At 38.2% G+C, this 24731-nt stretch overlaps 2 protein-coding genes across 3 annotated transcripts in view; both read right to left on the reverse strand.

Moving 5' to 3' along the window:
* Positions 1-1228: 1228 nt before the first annotated feature.
* LOC107692446 (3-keto-steroid reductase-like) lies at positions 1229-8231 on the reverse strand. Its single transcript, XM_016491497.1, has 9 exons — positions 8197-8231; positions 7693-7896; positions 6831-6923; positions 5227-5341; positions 2615-2813; positions 2398-2516; positions 2243-2299; positions 1842-1940; positions 1229-1594 (listed from the first exon to the last, which is right to left on the reverse strand). Exons 1-9 carry the CDS (start codon positions 8229-8231, stop codon positions 1481-1483), a joined length of 1035 nt encoding a protein of 344 aa, XP_016346983.1. The 3' UTR covers positions 1229-1480.
* Positions 8232-9883: 1652 nt separating this feature from the next.
* Positions 9884-24731, reverse strand: part of LOC107692417 (discoidin domain-containing receptor 2-like) — a 47977-nt gene continuing 33129 nt past the window's right edge. Inside the window, exons 4-17 of one of the 2 annotated variants that reach the window (XM_016491462.1) lie at positions 24254-24485; positions 23252-23399; positions 22073-22175; positions 21139-21322; positions 20663-20903; positions 16941-17006; positions 16661-16773; positions 15486-15699; positions 15176-15402; positions 14403-14530; positions 14011-14208; positions 13532-13766; positions 13209-13358; positions 9884-10803 (exon numbers count right to left, since the gene is read on the reverse strand). In XM_016491462.1, coding sequence (XP_016346948.1) covers positions 10672-10803; positions 13209-13358; positions 13532-13766; positions 14011-14208; positions 14403-14530; positions 15176-15402; positions 15486-15699; positions 16661-16773; positions 16941-17006; positions 20663-20903; positions 21139-21322; positions 22073-22175; positions 23252-23399; positions 24254-24485 — 2371 coding nt within the window. In that variant the 3' untranslated portion in view covers positions 9884-10671. Of the gene's footprint in view, positions 10804-13208; positions 13359-13531; positions 13767-14010; positions 14209-14402; positions 14531-15175; positions 15403-15485; positions 15700-16660; positions 16798-16940; positions 17007-20662; positions 20904-21138; positions 21323-22072; positions 22176-23251; positions 23400-24253; positions 24486-24731 lie in introns of both variants that reach the window. The other variant, XM_016491461.1, reaches the window with a different exon arrangement.

Genomic DNA, 24731 nt, shown 5'->3' on the forward strand with positions numbered 1-24731 from the left:
ATTCGTAGTAATTTACCCGAACATCTTCCCGCGCACAGTAACCGGAGGACTCCAGCGTTAAACAAAGGTAAGATTGCCAAGTCTGTCGTCGTATTAATGTGCTCAGAAATCTCTAAACTTAAACTTAGTTGCAAAACATACAAAGTCAAGTTGGTTTCAGCATTAACATTTCTTTATTAACACAGGGAAGTGCATCTTTATGATCTTCACCATGGCGACCCATCAATATCTGCAATCTCTCTACATTGCCAGCTCTCATCCAGAAAATTCGTTTCTGATATATACATTAATGCTATGTAGTTGAATAAATTGTTACAACGGCACTTCATATTACTTTTCTGCATTTGCTTTGTCCTTTAAGAGCTAATAGAAAAAAATAGACTGTAAAAGAAAGTCTCAGTTGCACATGGATCTGTCACATATGTACTGTGTATCAGATGAATGACAGTTTTTAACTTTTTTTTGTAGGAAGAGGAACAGGTCTGTAAAAGACTGTCAAAGTAAAGTTGAACTGAAATCTTAAACACTTAACAGTTTATACTTTTTAGGTGAATTATTAATCATAAAATGTACAGGTACACTATTATTCACTGCATGAGCAGATTCACTGTCCCTCTTCATAGCGTGTGCTGATTTTGACCCAGTTCCCTCAGCTAGTTTTTTCTTATTAATCAAAACATTTTGGAAGAAGCCCATTTGGGGGCATAATAAAATGGACATGAAAAACAGCTAAAATATACATGACAGATTTGTGGTCCCATTTTCATCAGAGACTGCTGACTGTTCGCAGTAATTATTTGGTAAAAACCATTCACCTTGGAATGCACTGCAACAAAACTAATATAAATTGCACAATAATTATAAGTAGCTCAAACAGTAGATCATGGTGATAGCGAAGCCAGTGTCATAGGTTCGATTGCCAGGGAAAACGCCTTAAATGCAATGTAAATCAATTTGGATAAAAATATCTTTCACATTTCCGGATTTCTCGGCAGCGGAAGTTGTCGTAGTTGGGTTCTATAGCTTCTATAGAAGTGAATGGGAGATTTCAAAAAAAGACTTAAAATAGACTAAAATAGAGAGAGACTGATAATGGCAGTCAGAAGAGAGAACGATGTCAAATTTACCGTCACTCCCATAGACACTGTATTAGAAACACCCTCGCATTAGCGTTAAATAGTTTTCAGTAATTTGATGCAAAGGTAATGTAATACAAAGTGTAGTGTTATACATGTACATACATCACAGTCTTGTGAAAAGGGTCCTTTGCATACAAGTACTTTTTGTAAATACAAGCTAAGTGAAGAACATGATGTGGTTCATAGCCATGCTAGATTATCATAATCATTTCATATAAAGTGTTTCTAAAGATCTTCAAGAAAAATAAATATTCATGAGGCGTTTATCCATTCCATAGATAACATTTCAAGATTGAAATGTGTTATAAGCCAATAGAATGCATGAGGTTTTGTGTCCATATTTAGTTTTTTGTTTTGATATATAGATCCTCATCTCTCAGTTTCTTCCGCACTGTATCCTCAAGTTCTAATAACTTCACATAGAGGGCCTCGGACATGTTTTCATCATTATCCATCTGAAAACACACAAAAAGCAGTTAAACTATGGAAAGTATCAGTAATGAATAGTATGAACAAGTTCAACAGCTGAGAAACATGAAAGTCCATGGATTCCCTTGCAGAACTAACCAAATCACAAAGCATATACTGTAAACCCTACAGATTATAATGTGCTATATAAAATTGGATTTAAAATAGGCTTAAAATAGACTAAAACAGGCATGAAAAATAGATGAGTGAGGGAACCTGATTGTCAGTTCTGACCTTGTGTGGCTGAGTGTAATTGTTTCCAAGTCCAGAGGTCAAACTGTGGTATTTGGCCATCGGGTCCAGTGACTCAGGTTTCTGCATGAACAGCCAAAACTGTGTAATAAAAAAAAACAGATGAAAACTGAGACAAGGAGAAAGCAATGAGGCACAGAGAACTGTGAATGAACGGAGTCATTTCTCCAAATGACATGCAATAATAAGCTTAAAAAAATATTAGAATCAAAGCGGTTTCACATCTTGACTTCATTTTTCCATTCCTTGTACTATGAAACATTTACCGTTTCACTGTCATACAATTCAGTAGTTCTATGAAGTGATTCAATAAATTGTAATAATTATTCATGGTTAAACTTGATGATGCTATGAACATTTGTGGTGGTGGTGGTGGTACTTACCAAAGCCTCTGCTCCATTGTAAGGTGAGAGGGTAAAAGTGTTGGTGAATATCCTTATCTGATGAGATAGGACAGGACATTAACACAACGTTAGATTTGTGTGACTTTCCTATTATTGTGTTGATATACAAAAAGTAAAGTAAATTGAGGACCTACAAGCCACATTATAGGCATGATGAGAGTCCAGAAGAATGATGGTAGAATGCCATAGGTGAGGTTAGTCATGACCAGACCAGGACAGATCACTGATGAGTACAAACCTTGTGAACAGATGACTAGTATTCATGGCTAATTCACAATTATGATAATCATAATAATTATAATATAAAACAATTCATGCAGTTATTACCATTTTCTGTAGGAAACTGTGAACTTACCCGGTTGTTGTAGTGACGGTTTAGGGCTAAACTAAGTAGATCAGACCCATATTTCGAGGAGCTGTAGGGCTCATGGCTTTTCTGATGCTGTATGTCATCTAGACTAAAAGCAGATCGCTGGGCATTACTGGAGGATGTCCAGATCACTAGAGAATTGTGGTCCATCTGACACAGTAAGTGCTCCAGTTCCTTTACCTATCACAGAAGCAAAAAATGCAGTTGGATCCGGGAATACACTGCCTAATTTCTGCACCATTTAAAGTGCTAAAAAGAATGACAAAAATACTGTTTCCGCCTTCCATTGTTTGGCTACACTGGTAATCCAGCCCTAAACTATCACTATTAGTTGAGCCATAAAAAAAGACTTTGCCCTAAACAACACAAGGAACAACACTCTGGGAACATAGTAACAAATGAAACTGGCTAAAAATATATATAAACTATGAATAGATAAATTATCATTCAAAAAATTGGGGTTGGTAAGTTTTTAAAATGTTTTTTAAAGAAGTTTCTTATGCTCACCAAGGCTGTTTAATAAAAAATAGAGTAAAAACTGAAAAAACTGAAATTTCATCACAATTTAAAATAACCGTTTTCTGTATTAATGTATTTTAAAATGTAATTTATATCAGGCTGAATTTTCAGCAGCAATTACTTCAGACAGTCACATGATTCTTCAGAAATCATTCTAATATTCTGATTTGGAGCTCAAGAAACATTTCATTTTATTATCAATGTTGAAAACAGTTGTGTCGCTTATGCATTTATTTATTTATTTTGGAAACTGAAAATGTTTTTTTCTGGATTCTTTGATGCATAGACAGTTCAAAAGAATTTAATTTTCTGAACATTTATTCTTCTGTAGCATTATAAATATCTTTACATATTTTTATCAATTTAATGCAAATTTGCTCAAAATGCTAAAAAAGTGCTACTTTCCAAAAAAAAATCTTACATTTTAAAGGGGTCATATGATGCAATTTCAAATTTTCCTTTCTCTTTGGAGTGTTACAAGCTGTTGGTGCATAGATAAGATCCCTAAAGTTGAAAAGACTAAAGTCTCAAATCCAAAGAGATATTCTTTATAAAAGTTAAGACTTGTCCACGCCCTCCTAAAATGCCTCGTTTAAACACGCCCCCACATGTCTACGTCATGATGTGGGAAGATTTGCATAACACCACCCAAATGTTCACGCAAAGAAAGAAGGCGCAACTTTTATTCTTGCTGTAGTATTGTTGTTGCCGCCGCTGCCATGTTGTGGAGACGCTATGTGTTTTATTGTGAAAGCGAAACTACTTTGTTTGGCCTTCCAAAAAGAGGACAATATCTGCTTCGTCATGCCTAGAGCTGATCCACAAAGGCTGTTTCTATAAAGTGGGGCAGTTCCAACTTTGCAAGTGTAACCCCTCTACCCCGGGTCTTCACCGCCACACCTCGTTCTTGTTCCGAGTGGGTCTCGAACCCGGGTATCCGGCATGGGAGGTGGACACACTAACAAGGAGGCTAAAGACTGCACTGCAGCCTCTAGCATCAGTCGCTAGTGCGTCTCTTGAGATCAGGAGAGTGAAGTTTACCTGCACAGCACTTACTCGCTGGCCTCCGTTACACTCATTTGTAATGGGTTAAATGCCTCATTTGTAATGGGTTTTAATGTTTTTGTCTCGTCGCGCCGGGACACGGCATCACAGTATGGTAAGGGGTGTAACATTTCCGTCACACGCTTGAGGTATTCAGCCAATCACAACGCACTGGATAACTGGATCAGCGTACACCTCGCTTTTCAGAACGATGAGCTTTGTAAAAATCGATGCGTTTTTAGAAAGGCGGGGTATAGAGAAGCAACAATAATGTACATTATGTGGAAAATAATGTGTTTTTTGAACCTTAAACCACATAAACACAATGCATTACACCAAACACACAAAATACTGTTTTTTTTTAGCAACATCATATGACCCCTTTAATAAAAATTATTTAAGTGTGTGGTGTGAGAGAGAAAAAGAGGACAACTTGACTAGAAACATAAGCCTCACTCGGTGCAGTCCAAACAGAAAATCGATAAGTCTTGTCTGGCCTTCGAGGACATGGAGTGTCATATCTACTGCAACTTTAATGTCGGAGCCACTTGAGCCACAATAACACGACTGTATAAAGAAGCATGAGGAAAGAACACTGCTGCCCGACTTCCAGCACTGATGACCAAATGCCTTCGTGCAAAGGAATGAGCTCTTCAATTAGCAAACAGCAACACTTTACAAAGAAGCACAGGGCTGCAATTTGAGGACTCAAAATAACTTCAGCACTACATACTTTCAGATGAATTATTGATCGAGACAGCTGCCAGTGTACAAGTTGTTGACAACAGTGAAATGAATCCTGTGGCATTTATGGGTGAAATACTGTTCTAGGAGATATTTTTGAGGAAGATGATTTTTTGATAGTTGCATGAAAAAGACATAAATACTGTCAAAATGTAATATGTTTTACCTCAGCTATGTAAATAACAGTATAGAAATAACGGTAAAAAACACTAATTTTTTATTAAGTTTTGTTTCTTTTTATGTGTGGTCATAGAAACACATTCTTATTTCTAATCCATCAATTTACCAGAAGGAAATGACCAAAAAGATTAGTGGCAAACACTTCCTGCAAACCAATGGGTATGACCTTATCTTCCTGGGTCAGAATACCCTCCCCCGTGGCAAACATGCAAACCACATTACTGATGGGTAGAAAAATATATAACAACGAATTATAATCATATCAGTATATACTATGCTATACTAATATATATATATATATATATATATATATATATAACACTTTAAAAACAACATACAAAACAGTATGCAACAATGAATGCTGTAAAGAGTATAATACTGAATCACTGGCTGATGCATGATTGAAGCATTACATTGTATGTAGTCAATAATATGACAGTAATATCAGATTTACAGTTGAGGAACGTAGTTAGGGCACAAACTTGCTTTACAGAATATATTTAGACACTTTACACCACTTCAAAAGTTTGGGGTCAGTAGGATTCTTAAGTTTTATCTGAAGTCTTTTTGTCACACTACGCTGTTATGGAAGCATGCAGGAGGCACGAGGAAACGTAAACAGTCTTTAATCCAAGGAACACAGGAACAGAAACCGGGGCAAAACACAACAAAACAGGTCCATGATCCTGACACTCCTATGGCCACCATGCATCATATTGTGATATATTATTAAAATTCAAAAAGAGAATTTTTGGCAGCCACTACTACAGTCTTCAGTGTCACATGATCCTTTAGAAATCAGTCATATATGCTGATTAGATGCTCAAGAGACATTTCTTATTATTATCAATGTAGAAAACAGTTGTACTGGGTAATAATTTTTTTTAGGATTCTTTAATGAATATAATGTTCAAAACAACAGAAATAATTGGACACAGTAACATTATATATATCTTTACTGTCACTTTTGATTAAAGGGGTCATATGACGCGATTTAAATTTTTCCTTTCTCTTTGACCGTTCTCAAGCCCACCGGCGTCCGCTCACTCAACCCGCCGGCCGTTTTCACTCTAGGCCGCCGTCTGTGACGATGTGTTTCGTTGTGAAAGTGAAACTACTTTGTTTGGCCTTCCAGAGTTTTGTGCAGTGTACAGTAGTGCTTGTTGTTTGTCATTTCTCCGATCACAAATGCAGACATGGTTTTATGTTTACGCAGCACGATGCAACGCAACGCGTAAAAAGACAGTATAAGTCATTATAATCCGTAATTATGTCCCCACTGGATGCAACAAATGCCTCGTTTATGGGTTTTAATGTTTTTGTCTTGTTGCGCTGGGACACAGGGCATCACAGTATGGTGATGGGCGTAACATTTCCGTCACACGCTTGAGGTATTTGGCCAATCACAACACACTGGATAGCTGGCCAATCAGAGCACACCTCGCTTTTCAGAACGATGAGCTTTATAAAAATCGATGCGTTTCAGAAAGGCGGGGCATAGAGGAGAAACAATAATGTACAGTATGTGGAAAATTATGTATTTTTTAACCTTAAACCGCATAAACACATTTCATTACACCAAATACACAAAATAATGTTATTTTTAGCAACATCATATGACCCCTTTAATTTAATGCATCTTTGCTGAATAAAATCATTATAATTTCAAAACTTTTAAATAGGCAGTGTATATAGAAAGAAATACTGTACATAGAAAACAGGCCTTTATAAAAGGCTTTGTGATCTACTCTGGGATTAGGCATGATTCCAGCACTGAGATACAGATAGTCCAATCTGTTGCACCTGTTCAAAAAAAAAATAAAGTTTTTAAAAAGTTAAATAACATTTGAATGTTCATTCAAAATTATATTATGTATAACATTTATTTAGCATTATACTTTAAACAGATCTGGGGCTTCAAATGTGCTAGTCACATCAAACCAAGTTCACAGTGTCTAGTGACTCCTAATCTGCTCCTAACTTTGTATAAATACATGAAAGGGAATTCAAAAGTAATCAAAAGTGCAGTTTTCGGTTTCTGGCATGGATACTACAGTAGTGAAAGTTCTGTAATAACACCAAACAGCACTGGTTCATGCTTACTAACTGTGGTGTACTAATTTTTAATATACGCAATTAGATTTCAGAAAAAAACTACAGAACTACAGTGCAGGATTTTTTATCAACAGCAACTTAAATTTTAGTCCAGGGGTGCCCAAACTCGGTCCTGGAGGGCCGGTGTCCTGCAGAGTTTAGCTCCAACCCTAATCAAACACACCTGAAGCAGCTAATCAAGGTCTTATAGGCATACTAGAAACTTCCAGGCAGGTGTGTTGAGGCAAGCTGTAGCTAAACTCTGCAGGACACCGGTCCTCCAGGACCGAGTTTGGGCACCCCTGTTTTAGTCTGTTACTTCCTCACCATATGATATGGCTTCAAGTGGACGAGTCATGTATTACTAGTATGGTGCTTTTTAGAGCTTGACATCTCCTGGTCACTATAACTGTATGAAAAGCATAAAGTCCATTAAAATGATAGCGTATTTTGGTAAACAGGGACTGGGATGTCTTACTTCTGCTTGAACTCCTCAGCAGCCCTGAGCACAGAGTGCATGTTGCCCACATCTAAGTGCAGCAGAGTAACTTGAGCTCGAGGGCGAGACACTAGAAGAGCCTGTCGGACAGCCTCAGCTCTCTGCATGTTCCTGCAGGCCAGACAGAGCTGCAGCTGGGCATCCTGGCTTAGTAGATGCGCACACAGGGCAAGGCCAATACCACTGAACGCACAGAAAAACACACATGCATGCAAAGAGGGTCACATGGAGTGAACATTAACATGCAGAGAGAAAAAGAGGCATTATGCAACATGTTTTATCAACTAACAAATTAATCCTAATTTCTTCCTTTCTAAGGTGTCTTTTTGTTATGTTAAAACAGAAATATTATTGAAAAATAATCTAAAAGTTGTCACTACGATGATAACAGAATGACGTTTAAAACAGTGATGTCTAGTTATTATAACTAACTTATAACAGTGATGCGAAACTACAAAGAAAACAATTATACAGTTTTGTTACCTGTTTGCACCGGTTACCAACACTACTTTCTTCATCCTATCTTTACATTCATACAATATAAGATAAGCTACCTGTGATACTGTACTTTCCTTTCGCAACCGTTTCTAACCGTGGTATTTCACACCAATGTTTCTTCTTCATTCTTCTTCTTCATTGGAGTTTTACGGCAGTTGGCATCCATAGTGTAGGATGGAGTTTGGACAGCCGCCATGGTTTGATTGGAGGTCACACTTCCATCGGCCAATCAGATGTTTCCTTCCTGTGACGTGAAATCTACCCTGACCAATCCAGACTTAGCCACTGTCAGACCAGGCTAACCAATCAGGTTCAGTTCAGATTTATTTGACAGAAAACGAATGCACGAAAATACGGAAGCGTACGAAAAGAACGATTTAAAAGGCAAATATTAGAGTACACACGTTAAAATGAATGTCTTGATACATTCTAAGCTGTACACAAATGTCCAATTCACTTGTATACAAACAACAAACACACGTTTTATTACTGTGAAAGTATGAAATACGTGCTTTTTCTAATTAAAAAATGTCTAAACACGTTTAAAGGTTCATCAATTTATTATTTTATGTAGTTTCCTAACATAGCTATACAATAGGTTGATAATGGAAAATTAGGACTAATTAAAAAATACAGCACAAAGATTAGGTTAGAAAGGATAAGCATCACTTTAAGGAAATGTTGCTTATGAATGAAAAAATCCAGTTTTTCCATGCATTGCGATAAGCCATTGTCAATGTACAGAATATGAAAATTGTTCATTTCCTCTCCTCACAAAGATGTTTTATAAAGTGGAATGTTTTTGAAAACAAACTCAATGCCTCAGAAAGGGCTGTTACTGTTTTATATGTTTATAGTTTGAAGGAAGAACATTTAATGTAAAAGTGCAGAATTATAGCATATCTATAATGCAACTTCATCAGTCATGTCAAGAATGCAAAAATTAATTTATACTTATAGATAAAATACTTTCAAACCCACAACCAAAACACTTCTTATAGACTGGCAGATATCTTAACCAACCCCAAAAGGTGCACACATTTTCAAAAATATGGTCATATACAATGACCCTACAAAAATGATTTACAAGTATACAAGTTAATTACAAAACAGATTTCCAAGTGTCTCATTTGCAGCACTTTTCACATGCCAAAACATATCACAACTTACTGTAAACCCTCATAGTGCATCTGTTCAATACAAATCCAGTATTTATCCCACACTTTAGCAATTCAGCACCACCTAGAATATACTGTACTCTGACATAAAAGAAAAACAAACAGCTTTAAAATAAGCTTATTTTAATATTTTCTACAGATAAACAAAATTAGCTGGTAATAATAAATGTACTTACTACCCCCATTCGGCCTAATTTGAGATAAGATGAAAACATAGGACAGATGCAATGAAAATGTGAAATGATCATTAAGTAATATATCTGATTTCATCCAACTTCATGCAAATATTGTAAGAGACTTCTGTAAAAGAATTATGGCTTGTCATAGCTCATTATGCTGAAATGTCTGTTTCTTGATGCAAAAGTTGTTTTGAGCAAAGAAAAAATAAGCGCACAAATTAAATGGACTTAAATAACCATTATCACCATACCAAGATTCTTTAAACAATATAACATAAAGAAAAGCAAAACACTTACATAACGCAGTATGCTTAAATATAAACACAATATATAGGTAGTTGCAGGATAACACTAATATATTTTTTTACATTTACAATTTTAATTGAATTTTTCTGATTTTGAAATTCTGTGACAACCAGATAATATGTGATAACCAGATAAATTGGCTTTCTGTTAATCCACTTTGAAAGTGGTCTTTGCAGTTTACTACAAAGAAAAAATAAAATATGTAAAATAACAAAATACTTTAGCATTTTCGATAAATGAGATGAAATTATACACAAACGTCAAGAGACATCAAGATAAAACCAAAGGTGAATCTGAATGTCAATTAATGATTCTTATTTACATTCAAGCTGTCTTCGGCCTCAAAATACTGAAAACAACATTAAATTGGAAATAATAAAAGGCGCATTAGTAGCCAATACCTTGTTTTTCGGCATTTCCTCTTTCTATTCAGAAATATTCTTATAGATATTTTAGAATGTTTAGAGTTATTTGAAGAAAAAAAAAACAGTGTGTAAAATCCAATTCTTCTGTGTTAAAGGTGCCTAAATTTATTGCTACATTTTCTTTGGCCTAGTGCTACCCAGGAATTGTAAGCCAGCCGAAGGCACTTGGTTAGGGGGCGTAGTTCAATCATACAATATATATCAGTTTGCCTTTGCACACTCACAGTGAAAATTGCTACAGAAAAATGATAGACTCTGATCTCACTTATATTCGGGAACATATAAGTGCGTGTTGCAGTGTGTAGTTGACTGGAGTCCTGTGGGCGCACTGAAATGTCTCTGGGAGTGCCAAGGTTGGCACACAAGTGGACACTATGGCTTGCAATCCAGTAATGTGTGATGAATCTCCTGGAAGGATGGACGCTCTTTGGTGTTCCTGTGCCAGCAGCTCAACATGAGCTTGTAGACGGGGTCTGGACACATTGGCGGCTGAGGCAGGTATATCTGAGAATAAGAATATACTGTTAGATATGGTACACTCTTATATAAACAAAGGTTCCAAAAGGGTGTTTTCACAGCGATGCCATAGAAAAACTATTTTGGTTTCCCCAAAGAACCTTTCAGTGAATAGTTCTTAAAGGTCACATATTTTACACATTTATGGAGTTTTATTTTATGTCTTGATGTCCTTAAGAATATATATTTGCGGTATAAGTACCAAAAACCATCTCAATATATTTTTACAGCTCCTTTCTCAGGAGCTCTGCAAAGAAAAGGTCGATTTTGGACTGTCTAATTAATATTCATGAGCCTCTCTTCTGATTGGCCTGTTGTTTTCTGAGTGACACACGGCCAGGCCAACCACAGGTAACTAGGGTCATGTATGCTGTAGCCTGCTGTGGATTGGTGATACTCACAAGTAAGGTCAATAGAAACACTATTTCAAAACGATATCCAGAAAGGCGAGTCAATGATGGTCACTGCTGAGGGAAATGTTGTTCGGCCTTACATGTTTGAGCCGAACTCAGACCCCGAATCGGCGACGACAGGAGACAACCAACCACCTCCTCAAACGCGCTTACAACAGGATGTTTCAGAATGGTAATTCATGTTTTTTTTTTTCACACACCGAATGCAGTAAATACAAACCGGACCAGCCGAGCGTTTGCGATCACGTGAACTTGAAGACACTTGTACAAATGCGGATGGGTGACATGAATGGAAATGATTCCAGACTGGCGATGTAGTATTTGGTTTCTGTATTCTGTACTGTATTTTCCTGCGCTCAAACCTGCCAATCTAAAGGATCAAACGCCGTGTATGACGTTTGAGGTAATTTGTGAATTAGCATAGACTTATAGTTTAAATAAAACAATTTGCAATTGTTACTATTATTACACTTGTATACAAAACTTTGTATTATGCTTGTTATAGAGTGTGTGACGTCACGTGCACTACCGCCGGTGGCAATGTGTTGTTGTGCTCAGCAATGGCATGGACGCGATGTTGTCTGGGGGTTTGGCAAAAGGAGAGTGGGACTGTGGGCAGTGCTCGGGGTGGTGACTGAAGGCGGTGACTGAGTAGTTCTGACGTCACCTTTTTACGGAAGTCACAAAATGACAGCTACTTTATGCAGGCTGTGTGCATTTGACTGTGGATTGACTGTTTTGAAACTTATATGGTAGTTACATAGCACCTAGACCTCAGTTATCATGAAAAAAGCCAGGAAATTTCAGTTTTGACAATATGGGACCTTTAAAACCCCGTCTGCTGTGTTGGGGTCAGTTTGACACATACTCGATTTTCAAACTATTTCAAACTGGTTGAATTATTTATTTCTTATTGAAACTATGTGAATATTTCTCATTTAGGGTCATGAATGTGCATGCAAAGGTTCACACATAGATGTGTTTAGTAAAGGCTGTACAAATTATATTATGACTTTTGTGTTGGGGTCATATTGACCCCCCGTTGGTTTACATGCAATTTGCCAAAAATCAACATTTTGTAGAAAAGACAGACAACCTTTATTGTAGCTTGTCAAACACTAAAATATGAAATACATGATGACTTCTGAAATTTAAGGCTCAAAGTTTACTTGTAATTGAGACTCTTCATCTGAATCATCCAAGGAAATGTTTGTTTATCAAGTTGAGTTTCACAGTCAAAAAATCTTTTAAAGGTTATTTTTGGATCTAAATTACTAGACTGTTACAGCACTGAAAAACATAAGAAACCCATTTTACCCTAACAAGGCTTTGAGAAAAAGACAACAAACAGGCAGAATAAGTACAAATAGCAATAAATACTACAAATAGTAAAAATAATGTTAGATACTATTTATACTTGTAGCTATTCGCATCTCAGTTTTATTTAATTTAATTTTTTTCTTTATTTTTTGTGTCAATATTATAATAATATGTGGGTCAAAGTGACCCCTGACACAATGGAAATTACACAATAAAAATAAATGGGAATTATTATATTTCTCACATATTTTACAGTTTTAGTGTCCACCAAGCTGCAATAGAGGTTTTCTGTTTTTATATATATTCTGTGTTTTTCATTTGTATTTTTCATATTGTTGATTTTTGGCAAACTGCATGGAAACCAATGTGGTTCCACCCTCAATTCCGATTCCACCCCCAACCCAAAAGTTGTACCCCGTTTTTGAACACAAGAACGACATTTTTTTTCTTAGTGTGAAAAACATTTAAAAAATCTAAAGACCTTTTTTCTACTATCAAGAACATTTTAAAAGTAATGAAAAGGTTCAATGGATGTTAAAGGTTCTTCATAGAACCATACATATCAATACAGAACCTTTATGGATAAATGAATTGATAAATAGGATCAGTTTAATCAGATCTCATCCACCTCTCTACAAAAGCAGATAAGCATACTAGTACCTGTCTCCTTTGATCCCGAAAGAACTCTCCTGTGTTTTCAATGACCTGCTCATCTGACAGCTGTGAGTAAGGCTGCTCTTTGCAGAAGGTAAGCATCTCCCAAAGGGTCACGCCAAAAGCCCACACATCACTGGATGTGGTGAATTTTCCCTGTAGAGGACAAAAATCATCCCGTTTCAGACTTTTATAGACATAGAATCTGTTTTTACCTACAGAAAAATAAGTCACTAGTGATTTATCTGAAGCCAAAAAACACAAAAATTGTGAAGACTTTTGAGAGTACGATTTATTGTTTTTCTAGATTGTGTGTGTGTGTGTCTGACCAGAAGAATGCTCTCCCAGGACATCCAGCGGATAGGCAGCACCGCTCTGCCCTGGATACGGTAGTAGTCTCCGCTATACAGGTTCCTACTCATTCCGAAGTCTGCAATCTTGATGGTGTAGTTCTTCCCTACTAGGCAGTTGCGGGTGGCCAAGTCTCGATGCACAAAGTTGAGTGATGATAGATACTTCATGCCCGAAGCAATCTGTGTGGCCATGTGGTGTAGGTTACTGTAACTGAAACAGTAAAAACAGAATGTGAGTCATAACCTTGTGTGCTTAAGATCATTACCTAAAAATTGTGTTTAACAATGAGATGTTGGTTGTTGATTCATCATATTTCTGCAATTCCATACACTTCCTTTGTAATAATGTGTCCATCTTTCATAGGGATTTAAAGTCACAGTCCACCATTGTAATTGCACTTCCAATTTCCATTGCTATACTTGAATGTAAATGTTTGAAAACGTTTGGTATCTACCTGACTGTGGGAGCATTGCTGAGGACAGCGATCATGCCCTCGGGCTCATGGCGAGACAGGAACTGATTAAGGTCTCCATTCTCCATGTACTCGGTGATCATACACAGAGGGTCAGAGCTCATACACACCGCCAGCAGCCTGATGATGTTGGGGTCTTTCAATCGTGACATGATCTTTATCTCCTTCAAGAAATCATTCCTGTAAAGTATTGGAAAAAAGGAGCTATGGCAATTTGGCTTAGGCATGTTTATTATGTGAGGTTACAGAAAAAGGACGAATGTATGAATAAGAACGAATATTCATGAGTATTAAAGCAAAAGCATGCATTTGATGTTCTTTAGGATGCAGTTTCAGTTATGGAAGCCATGATTATGACATTTGGGCTTGCAAACCTGGCATTTTTATTTGCATCCGTTCGAAGCATTTTAACAGCTACAAGCACTGTTTGGTTTTCAATGACATTGAAGGAGAAGTCCTCATCCATGAAATCTTGCATGCCTTCTGCTTCACACGAATGCACCTAGCAACACGTGAAAACAGCCATTTATAGCATATTCAGATATCATTTAAATATTTGCTTTAAAATCAATGAACATACTATATTCAAAAGTTCGGGGTCAGTATGTTTTTTTTAAAGAAATGAATACTTTTATTCAGCAAGGACACATTACATTAATCAAAGGTGACAGTGAAGACATTTATAATGTTGCAGCTCAACTGTTTTGAACAATAAGGCCCGGTTTCATAGACAGGGCTTAGCCTAAACCAGGATTAGGCCATGGTTCAATTAGGGCATTTAAGTAATTTTTATAAACATGCCTTAGAAAAAAGCATTACTGGTGTACATCTTAAGTCAAAACAAAGGCACTGAAAAGTTTCTTTCAGTTGAAACAGCTCAGATTTACATTTTAGTCTAGGACTAGGCTTAAGCCTCGTCTGTGAAACCGGGGGTACGAGTAATAAATGTTTCTTGAGCACCAAATCATCATATTAGAATGATTTCTGAAAGATCATATGACACTGAAAACTGGAGTAATGGCTGCTGAACATTCAGCTATGACCATCACAGGAATAAATAACATTTTAAAAATTAGAACAGTAGATATAGAAGAAAACAGGACATTTTTCATAAATGGAGACTGTTATTTGTTATTTGAGAACAGACCTCTCCAAACTGCCCTTCTCCCAACTTTTCTTTAAAGGTAAGCAGTTTCCGAGGAAATTCTTCCACAGCGACATCCTTTCCTGACAACAGGTCCATGGTGAGGGCGGGCACTGCGTAGGTATTGCCCCCAGTTACACCCTGCAGGTTGACAATGTCTGCCTCGGCATAATGTGGGACCCCCTCTTGTACACTGACTGGAGGGGACTTGGAAGATGTATTTGTTGAAGCTGCAGAAAAGTAAACATAAATATACATGAATATGTATATATGATATTGCATATATATTCCATACACCGCTTCTGGAGCTCACCGGTATCCTCTGAGGTCTGGGAAAACTCTGGCAGTTTGCGAACCAGGCGAGAGGGCTCTTGGTAGTCGGGTCCCAGAGGGAAGATGCGCTCATAAGTGGAGCTAGACTCCTGCTCACTGGGCACTGAAGAGGGGCTGTTGTTGTTATAGGTGAAGGTCTCACTCTGTATTGACAAACTAGCAGTAAGTTCATCATCCAGCATCCTCCGAGACACCTGAAATGAAGGATGATTTGTGAGGAAGGCTAAAAAAAAAGGCTAAAATATAAACTAGTAGTTTGTTTTATTATGCATCTATGAAATCATATTCACAATCCACTGACAGTTTTTTTTTTTCATTCATATGAACACTACAAAAATAGCATCACACTGTTTAGGGGTCATGCAGTAAGACTACAATAAAAGCTTGTCATAATCATACTGGTTTTATATGTTAAGTTCTCAAGAGTCAAAGACATAACTGTACATATAATTGGACATAACTAAAAAGGTTTTTAATGCATTTGAAAGAAGTCTCTTATGCTCATCAAGGCTCCATTTATTTGATCAAAAATACAATAAAAGTAATATTGTAATATAGTAATATTGTTTAATATTAATAATTAATAATTAATAATAATTTATGCATTTAGCAGACGCTTTTATTCAAAGCGACTTACAGTGCATTCAGGCTATACATTTTTTACCAGTATGTGTGTATTACATTTTAAAATAACTATTTTCTATTTTAATTTATCTTAAAATGTAATTTATTTCTGTGATGGAAAAGCTGATTTTTTCAGAAGGCATTATGCTACTCGTCAGGGTCACATGATCCATCAGAAATCATTCTAATATACTGATTTGGTGCTCAAGAAACATTTCATATTATTATAAATTTTGAAAACAGTTGTGCTGCTTAATATTTTTGTGAAAACCATGATTTTTTTTTTCAGCATTCTTTAAAGAATAGAAAGTTCAAAAGAAAAGCATTTATTTGAAATAGAAATATTTTGCAACATAAATATCTTCACTGTCACTTTCGATCAATTTATTGAGTCTTTGCTAAGTAAATCTATTAATTTTGTTGAAAAAGCTCAAAAATGAAAAAAACATTTTAAAGCTATGTAAGCTTCTGCCTGACACAGATTCTGAATACATAGAAGAATATACATGATCATATTTAAGTGTATCTCACCTTCTCAAGCATCTTCTGCCACACTTGTCTCCATAGTATAATAACAATAATGGCTACTAAAATGAAGATGATGGCAACCAAACAGCCAATCAGGATCCGAGTGTTGCTGTCATCTACTTTGTGGGTGGGGTCATCCCCTAAGAAGGGGATAAAGAGAAAGATAACCTGTTGATGAAATGACACTTCAGAAAAGATGACTGAAGTTTATTCAGATGGATTATAACACAGAAACTGCTGGTTCTCAACATATGACTGATTCAGGAGCAGTGGGAAATCTGACCTGTCTGATTGCTGGTAGGAGTACCAGTCTTGGGGGGAGACAGGGTTGTGTTGTACATGGCTGTATCTGAAATTAGGGAGTCAAAACAGTCATTATATGATGTGTAGCAAATTAGCTCAAAAGGGATATGTATATAAATAATTACAATAAATTATAATTAATTACAATTATTTATATCAGCTGCCAGAAGTAACTGTAGCAGAGTAAATATTACCATCAACTAATCTGTTCGTCCAGCGAACATGCAATGTAATGTCATATCAACTCTTAAAAAATGTTGTTTTTCTGGCCACAGGAAATAACTTTCTTACAGTACTAATGCATTAGAGCATGTAGCAAGACCGGCTCGTTAAACTGACTTTGTTTACAAGCAGTGACAGAACCAAAAACTTGTGTAATTGTGCACAACATTTTGATTAACTTAACACTAACACATAACTAGTCTAACAAACATATACACACACTTAACGCATATATACATGGAGAGAAAGGGGAGCAAAAGTGAATGAATGAAACGGTTATAGAAACCAGGGAATGAGGCTATGGAAAAGGAGTCAAATAACCACCTGAGCCGAACCATCAGAACCTTTGTAACAAATGGGTCTACCGCTTATACTAAACCTCTGTTTCGTTTGATTAAATGTACGATACTTGCATTGCCTTGGCCATTGATTGAGCGTCCGGATGCAGTCTCAGATGAAAGTGTTGCTGGTTCAACAGTTTGATGGCGTTGCAATCGAGTTCTTGCGGGCTGAAGAGTGACAAACTCCAAAGATGTTATTCTGATTTGGTGGTGGTCAGGAGAGTGGGGGCGGTCCCGCGGCACCGTGGTTGGACTGGATGGTCCAAGAGGCAAGAGAGCAAGCGCAGTAAGTGTGAGAGGGTCACAGAAGTGAGGCTTTTTAACTTCTGAGTTTGGCTTGACCAATGAAAAAGGTGACATTTTTGGACAGACATCCCAGCAGTTTGACCTGTAGAAAACGTCGAGCAATGGAAAATAAGCAGGAAAATCAGACACTCCTCTGGCACACAATGCTTGAAGGCCGTGGTGGCTCTCTGGCATTTAGTGCATCCAGGAGTGACTGTGGTGCTGTGGTAGATGCTATGAGGTGTTATACTGTGGTGATGTAGGCTGTAGCAAGGTGCAGGTCCTCAAGCTTGTGCAGCAGGTTTTAAGGCAGTGTCACCTGTCATCCTGAAGTGAGCTGGTCTGGGGCAGATGGTTGTTTGTATGTGTTGTTAGCCAGTAGGCTATCCGTGGTACCTGCACTTTGGAACAGCCGGGTTGGACTCTTACTTATGACAGGGCAGGTAGTTCCAAGGATCTTGTGGGATGGTTATCGAGATTTAGTAGGATGAAGAGAGATTCACACTGATGGTGGCAGGAGGGCAGCAGGTGGTTGTTCGCCCTGTTCTACTCTCAGTCACCAGAAGTCTAAAGTTTGCTGTGTCGCTTTGCTTTTGCGGCGGAGTTGTGTCAGGTGGTGCTTTCACCTTTGGGTGTGTGGACTAGTTCTAACTGGTGCTGTCTGGCTGCTTCCGAGCTGTTGACTGAACAACAAACTTGAGGAGTTTCATGCCGACCCTGTTTGGGATCTGAGAATTCTGTTATGATGGCTTAATTTAGCTGCTGGCAGTCTGATTGGATGTTTCCTGGCTGTTGAGCCAGGAAGCGTCACACCTCTGGGCTGGAGGTAATCCAGAGCAGATAGAGTCCATCCTGGTGATTCAAACTGGTCAAAGACTGCAGGCAAAAGTCAATGTCTCACAGGTAGGCGTGGACATCATGGTCTCCTGCAAGTTCTGGTGTGAATGCAGGGATGTTTCTGCCATTCGGATGAGGTCTTTGAGTGTCACTCCAGGTGCCGTTTGTATTTGTGTACAGGGGTAAAGATGTTTGCACTGCTGACTGTGTGATGTGCAGCACGGTGTCTTTTACTTGGTGAGTCCATTTACAGTCTGTAGGTCTGTTTCAGATCTTTCTGGCTCTAGCGTTTCTCTTTCTTTATGTTTCACGTAGGCTGTTTTTAACAGTGATTTTGTGTGAAACAGTTCTCTTTCCAAGCCCTGTTTGGTGGCGAGCCTCCTGAAGACTGGTGATTTTCTTCTGTTGCTCCATTCTGTCAGGGTCCTTGTATCTGTCCTGTTTCTTCCCTCGAGGGTGTGGGTCAAGGAGAAGATGATGCTGTTGCCGTCTCATTGTTCCATTCTCATAGTTCACTCCCTCCAACTCCTGTTAGCCAATGTCCACCACGAGCATCGGACTAAACTCAGGGCAGAAGCGGAGAGAAAATGGCGAAAATCAAAAGATTCAGCTGATCTCAGCGGGTATCAGTCACTGCTATCTTCATTTTCCACCAAAGTTCACGCTGCCAAAACCTTCCATAACAAGATCAACAGCGCATCAGACACACGCAAACTCTTCAAAACATTCAATACTCTCCTTTGTCCCCCTCCGTCACCTCCCACCACCTCTTTAACTGCTGACAATTTTACTAATTACTTCACAAACAAAACCACATCCATCAGCAGTCAGTTCTTGGCTCGACTCCCACAGCAAACACTCACACAGCTTACCATCTTCTCTCCTCCTTCTCTCCTCTTACAGAAGATGAAGTCTCTAAACTTATTCTCTCCAGCCACCCTACCACCTGTCCTCTAGACACATCTCCTACAAGCTAGTTCCCCTGCACTTCTGCCTTCACTCACAGACATCAACAACACATCTCTTCTTTCAGGCATTTTTCCCACCGCATTCAAGCAGGCTCAGGTAACCCCACTGCTTAAAAACCTACACTAGACACCTCACTTGTTGAAAGCTACAGGCCCGTGTCTCTCCTCCCTTTCACAGCAAAATCACTTGAACACATTGTTTTCAACCAAGTGTCTTCCTTCCTCTCACAAAACAACCAGCTGGACAATAACCAATCTGGATTTAAAAAGTGGACATTCAACTGAAACCGCCTTGCTGTCAGTCACTGAAGTGCTACGAAGTGCAAGAGCTGAGTCCAAATCTTCAGTTCTCATTCTTCTAGATCAATCTGCTGCATTCAACACTGTTAATCATCAAATCCTTCTGTACACCCTCTCATCGCTGAGCATCACCGGAAATGCACACCACTGGTTTGAGTCTTACCTCACAGGTAGGTCCTTCAGGGTGGCTTAGGGGGGGAGAGGTATCCAAATCACATCAACTGGTCACTGGGGTTCCTCAAGGATCAGTTCTTGGGCCCCTCCTCTTCTCTATATACACTACATCACTGGGACACATCATTCAAGTGCATGGTTTTTCCTATCATGAATGCTGATGACATGCTGATGACACGCAGCTCTACCTCTCATTTCAACCAGATGATTCAACGGTACCTGCTCGGATCTCAGACTGCCTGACGGACACCTCGGCATGGATGAAAGAGCATCACCTGCAGCTGATATGATTGGTTAGATTGCCTGTCAATCAAACTCCCTGCGAAGGGTCAATTCCTTTGTGTCACTAAAGCTATCTTATCTGGCTATGGTGTCCTTGCTGCCATGGTAACCAGTGGCCTGGGGGTTGTTCACAGACATCCCGGCACCCAGTCTAGTTACTGGGTGAGGGGTCTGTTGGATTATTTGTTAAATACAACAAATAATAATATGTCTGATTTGTCCAGCTGTTACAGATGAGTGTCCCATTATAAAACAATTTGGACGTTGATGTCTTTGCATGGCCATTTACTAACCTGACTGGAAGGTGATTTCACTGAACATCATCCAGATGTCAGAAAAGTAGTACTGGCACTTAATAGCACTGGCCATGTGATTGTAGAGTGAGACGGTGACAAAGCGGGCACTGGGATTGACATCATCCATCACGGGGCTGAATGATATGGGTGTAGCTTCCCAGTCCGACTCTGAGCGGAAATAACACACCACCTTCTGAAAGGTCTTTACCCTTTGGGAGAACATGTTGTTGCAGTGCACCTGAATCATTTGAGATTAAAAGGGAGAGAGAATACAAAGCATTATGATGGGTGTAAATTAGGGAGAGTTTGGTCATTTAAACCTTTAAATGACCCAACAATTTTCAAACACTTAATCATGTAGTTCCAGCAATTAGACTGCACTTTTAACAACACACCCGTAAACTTGCTTTCCTAGAAAGTTTCTATGATTGAAGAGGAGAGTTAGTGGTGTAGGACATGACAGACATTTCTACCTTCATGGTGGTGAAGTTGCGGGTGCGGTCAAACTCAAACATGATCTCAACATAACCGTTGGGAAAGCTCTCGTTGGTCCAGCCAACATAGTCATAACCAGGCCATACATTGTAGACGTGACTGTGTGTGAAGTCATCGAGGCCACACATGCCATCCGTCAGTTGTCCAAGTCCTTCTGTCATACTACAGGGGAAAATAGAGCCAGAATACATATTTTTGGATATATAACTTCAAAAGTTTGGGGACAGTAAAATATTTATTTTTAAGAAATTAATACTTTTATTCAGCAAGGATGCATTAATAATAAGGATGCATAAATAAAATAAAACATTATAAATAAAAATACAAAAAATGATTGATTGTTTTTATTATCAAGTCTCTCACAGTGCATTATTAAATAACCTGACTACTTAAAACTTTGTGATCTGTTTATACCAAATGACCACTAGATGACGGCACTATATAAGCCTTTATCTTAATTTTTCCCAGCAATGACACTGGTCTCTCTTGTGATAGTTTAATGACTATGAATGTGTGGATTTTTACTTTGCGGTTTTCTGGCAGCACTGTCAAGAAAGCAAACACGCTTTGCACTGTGTCATGGAAGGTATCGTTCAGGAAGCAATGAGTCAAGTTCTCCTGTGAACATTGTGAAACCACTGTGACTCTTTCCCCTCCTGGCGCCTGTCGTCATAGCAACAAGGCAATAACAGACTGGCTATAGTTAGCCTGTGCGTTTTGTGAAACTGATCTGGGATCAATTTTTCCATTTGCAAGGCATCAGGTAAACTGCATGGTCAGTTCAAACAATACTAACTCTGAATCAGTCATCATTTTTACTACACACTCAAACTTGGATTGGTGTAAGGATACGATTGTGGGTGTACTCTGTATCTTCCTCATTACGCTCAAGCTTATGAAAAGTGTACTGACCTGTAACTCATGGCTCCATCATACACGGAGTCATTGAAATAAATATACTGTCCATTGAGAGTCATCTGCTGGCCAAGTGGAGAATTATATGAAACCAAGCCATCTAGAAACAGACACAGGAGAACATTTTTTTTTTGTCAGGTTTTCAATAACTGAACTGTTAGAGGAGGTCCTGCGCTATGATAACGCTGAATCCCACTGAAGGACATTGAATCTGTCGTTAAATAAAATACTGAAAATCTCATCTGCATTTACACTTTCCATAATAGCATTTAACATATCACTGCAATTATGTCCCCATAAATATAATTAAATATAGTAGCTAAAATGAAAATGTTGTGAGACACTCACAATAACAACAAAACATTGTGCTTTTGTAAAATAATGAAAGCAAACAGGGTGCGCTTTCTGCCGTCTAGGTCTCTGTGAACTCTGTGAACTTGAGCACGTCAAAAAAAATTTGCCTCACAGACATGAAAAAATATATCTATAGAAAGCGAAATGTCTACTTTTAAATTAACCAATTGAAATGGAAAAGTAACAGAATTTTCAGATTATGTAATCTGAATGAAACATTTATGTCCGCTGTGGAGATGACGAGTCGGTGTCGTCGACTTCACCACTGCAGCCGAAAATACAGGAAACACTAGTTTATCAATGAATTATTATAATGTTAAGTCAGTCTTCTTGCTGTTTTTTCCCTGACGCATTCATAATCATTACTTCTGCCGGTGTGCTGTGACAATTTTCATGCGTGCGCTTGAGCGCTGATAGGCTATAAGCAAAGGCTCATTATTGTGAATTATATGGTTTATTAATATAAATGTGCGATTAGTCGACAAATTGCTAAAATTGAACGCTTACTAATCGACTAGAAAAATCTTTAGTCGAGGGCAGCCCTACTGGTTTCATTAGGAAATATGTCAACATAGGACAGAAAATAGCGTCAAGTGATTTCATTGGCCTTTATTTAAACAGCATCCTTAAAGGGATAGTTTATCCAAAAATGAACCTGTATGAATTTCTTTCTTCCGTGGAACATCAAAGAAGACATTTTGATGAACAAGGGGGGCCTAACAACTTTGATTTTCCTTTGATTATCATTTTGACAAAACAAAAAATATCTGAAGCATTTAACTCAGTTCAACTCAACTTTAGTCCAACAGTTGCCAGACTTACCCAGCCACTCACAGCCGTACAGTTCCACACGCATACAAACGTTCATGGAGTGATCAATGACGGGCATGAAGCGGACGAAACGTGCAATAATGGGTGGCTCCAAGTCCTTCAACACAATGTCATAGGCATTCCTGTTTCCCTCAATCACCTTCACAACAGAAAAAACAAACAAACTTACATTTAGATTTTCCACACTTGTGACATACACTCTGCCAAAAGTATGTGGACACCTAAACAGCAAACTCACTTGTGCTTTTTGAACAGTTAGCATTTAATTTCAAAATCATGTGCATTTAGTCCTCTCTAACAGTTGCAAATCTGGAACTCTTTTGGGAGAGCTTTGCTGGGATTTGCTCTCATTCAGACACAAAAGTGTCAGTGAAGTCAGGCACAGATGTTAGATGATGGGGTCTGGCTTGCAGTTGGTGTTCCAATTAATCCCAGTTTCATTTAGTTCAGATCTGCACACCAGATCCAGTAAACCATTTCTTTCTGGACTTCGCTGTGCACAGAGGCACTCATACTGGAACAGGAAAGTTACATCCCATCCTGAAAAGGTTTGTCTACAGAGATTGCATGTGTGTACACTTGATTTTATGCACCTGTTAGTAATGAGTGTAGGTGAAATAGTCAAACACGCTGAGGAGTGTCCACATACTTTTGTGACCATGTAGTGTATGACTTACATTACATTCACTACTGATAATTTTAGCTACATCACATTCAAATTTGACATGAGTTTTTAAGTTGTGTTCTCTGGAATAATTTGCGACTATTCAGCTTGCAAAACAAATTTTCATAAATAAATAATAAATAATAGTACTCGCACTTGCAGAATTTAATGCATCCTTGCTGAATAAAGTATGAATTTCTACTAAAGAAATATAGTGTGTTATTATCATGCCAAAAAAAAAACAATAATTAATAACGGAATAATTTAATAAGATGACACGTGCAGCAAGATCTCTATGACAGCACAGACACCTGTGTTGCAGAGTGTACCTCTTTGCCCTGCCTGTTGCGCCAGGAGATCCAGCGGCTGCCATCACGGCTGTATTTGATCTTGTATGTCTGGGCAAATTCATTACCAATGCCCCCCGCGTGACGTCCCTGAGTGCCCACCAGAGTGATGAAGTGCAGAGAACGAAGGTCTATCTGCAGGAACTCGTTTATATTCTCAGGTTCTCCTGCTATCTCAGGACACCACGCACCATCTCCTTCCTCACAGTCCAGCCTAAGACGCCAAGAAAGTTCAGAACAGAATAAAATATACGCAAACACCTGTTTCATTTATAGCAATCTCTCTGGGTCTCTTGCCTCTGGGCTGCACCACAGACCTTAGTCAGGATAGACTATTGAATTTAACATGGACGAAAACAAGGCTGTAATTTTCACAGCTTACAGCTTTCAAAACTGTTTGATGGACTTTTTGTCTACTGAAAGTTTTTTTTTTTTTTTGTAAAGACATTACATCAGCTGA

This window comes from Sinocyclocheilus anshuiensis, unplaced genomic scaffold (assembly GCF_001515605.1).
Source record: "Sinocyclocheilus anshuiensis isolate Anshui unplaced genomic scaffold, SAMN03320099.WGS_v1.1 scaffold70, whole genome shotgun sequence".
Taxonomy (NCBI): domain Eukaryota; kingdom Metazoa; phylum Chordata; class Actinopteri; order Cypriniformes; family Cyprinidae; genus Sinocyclocheilus; species Sinocyclocheilus anshuiensis.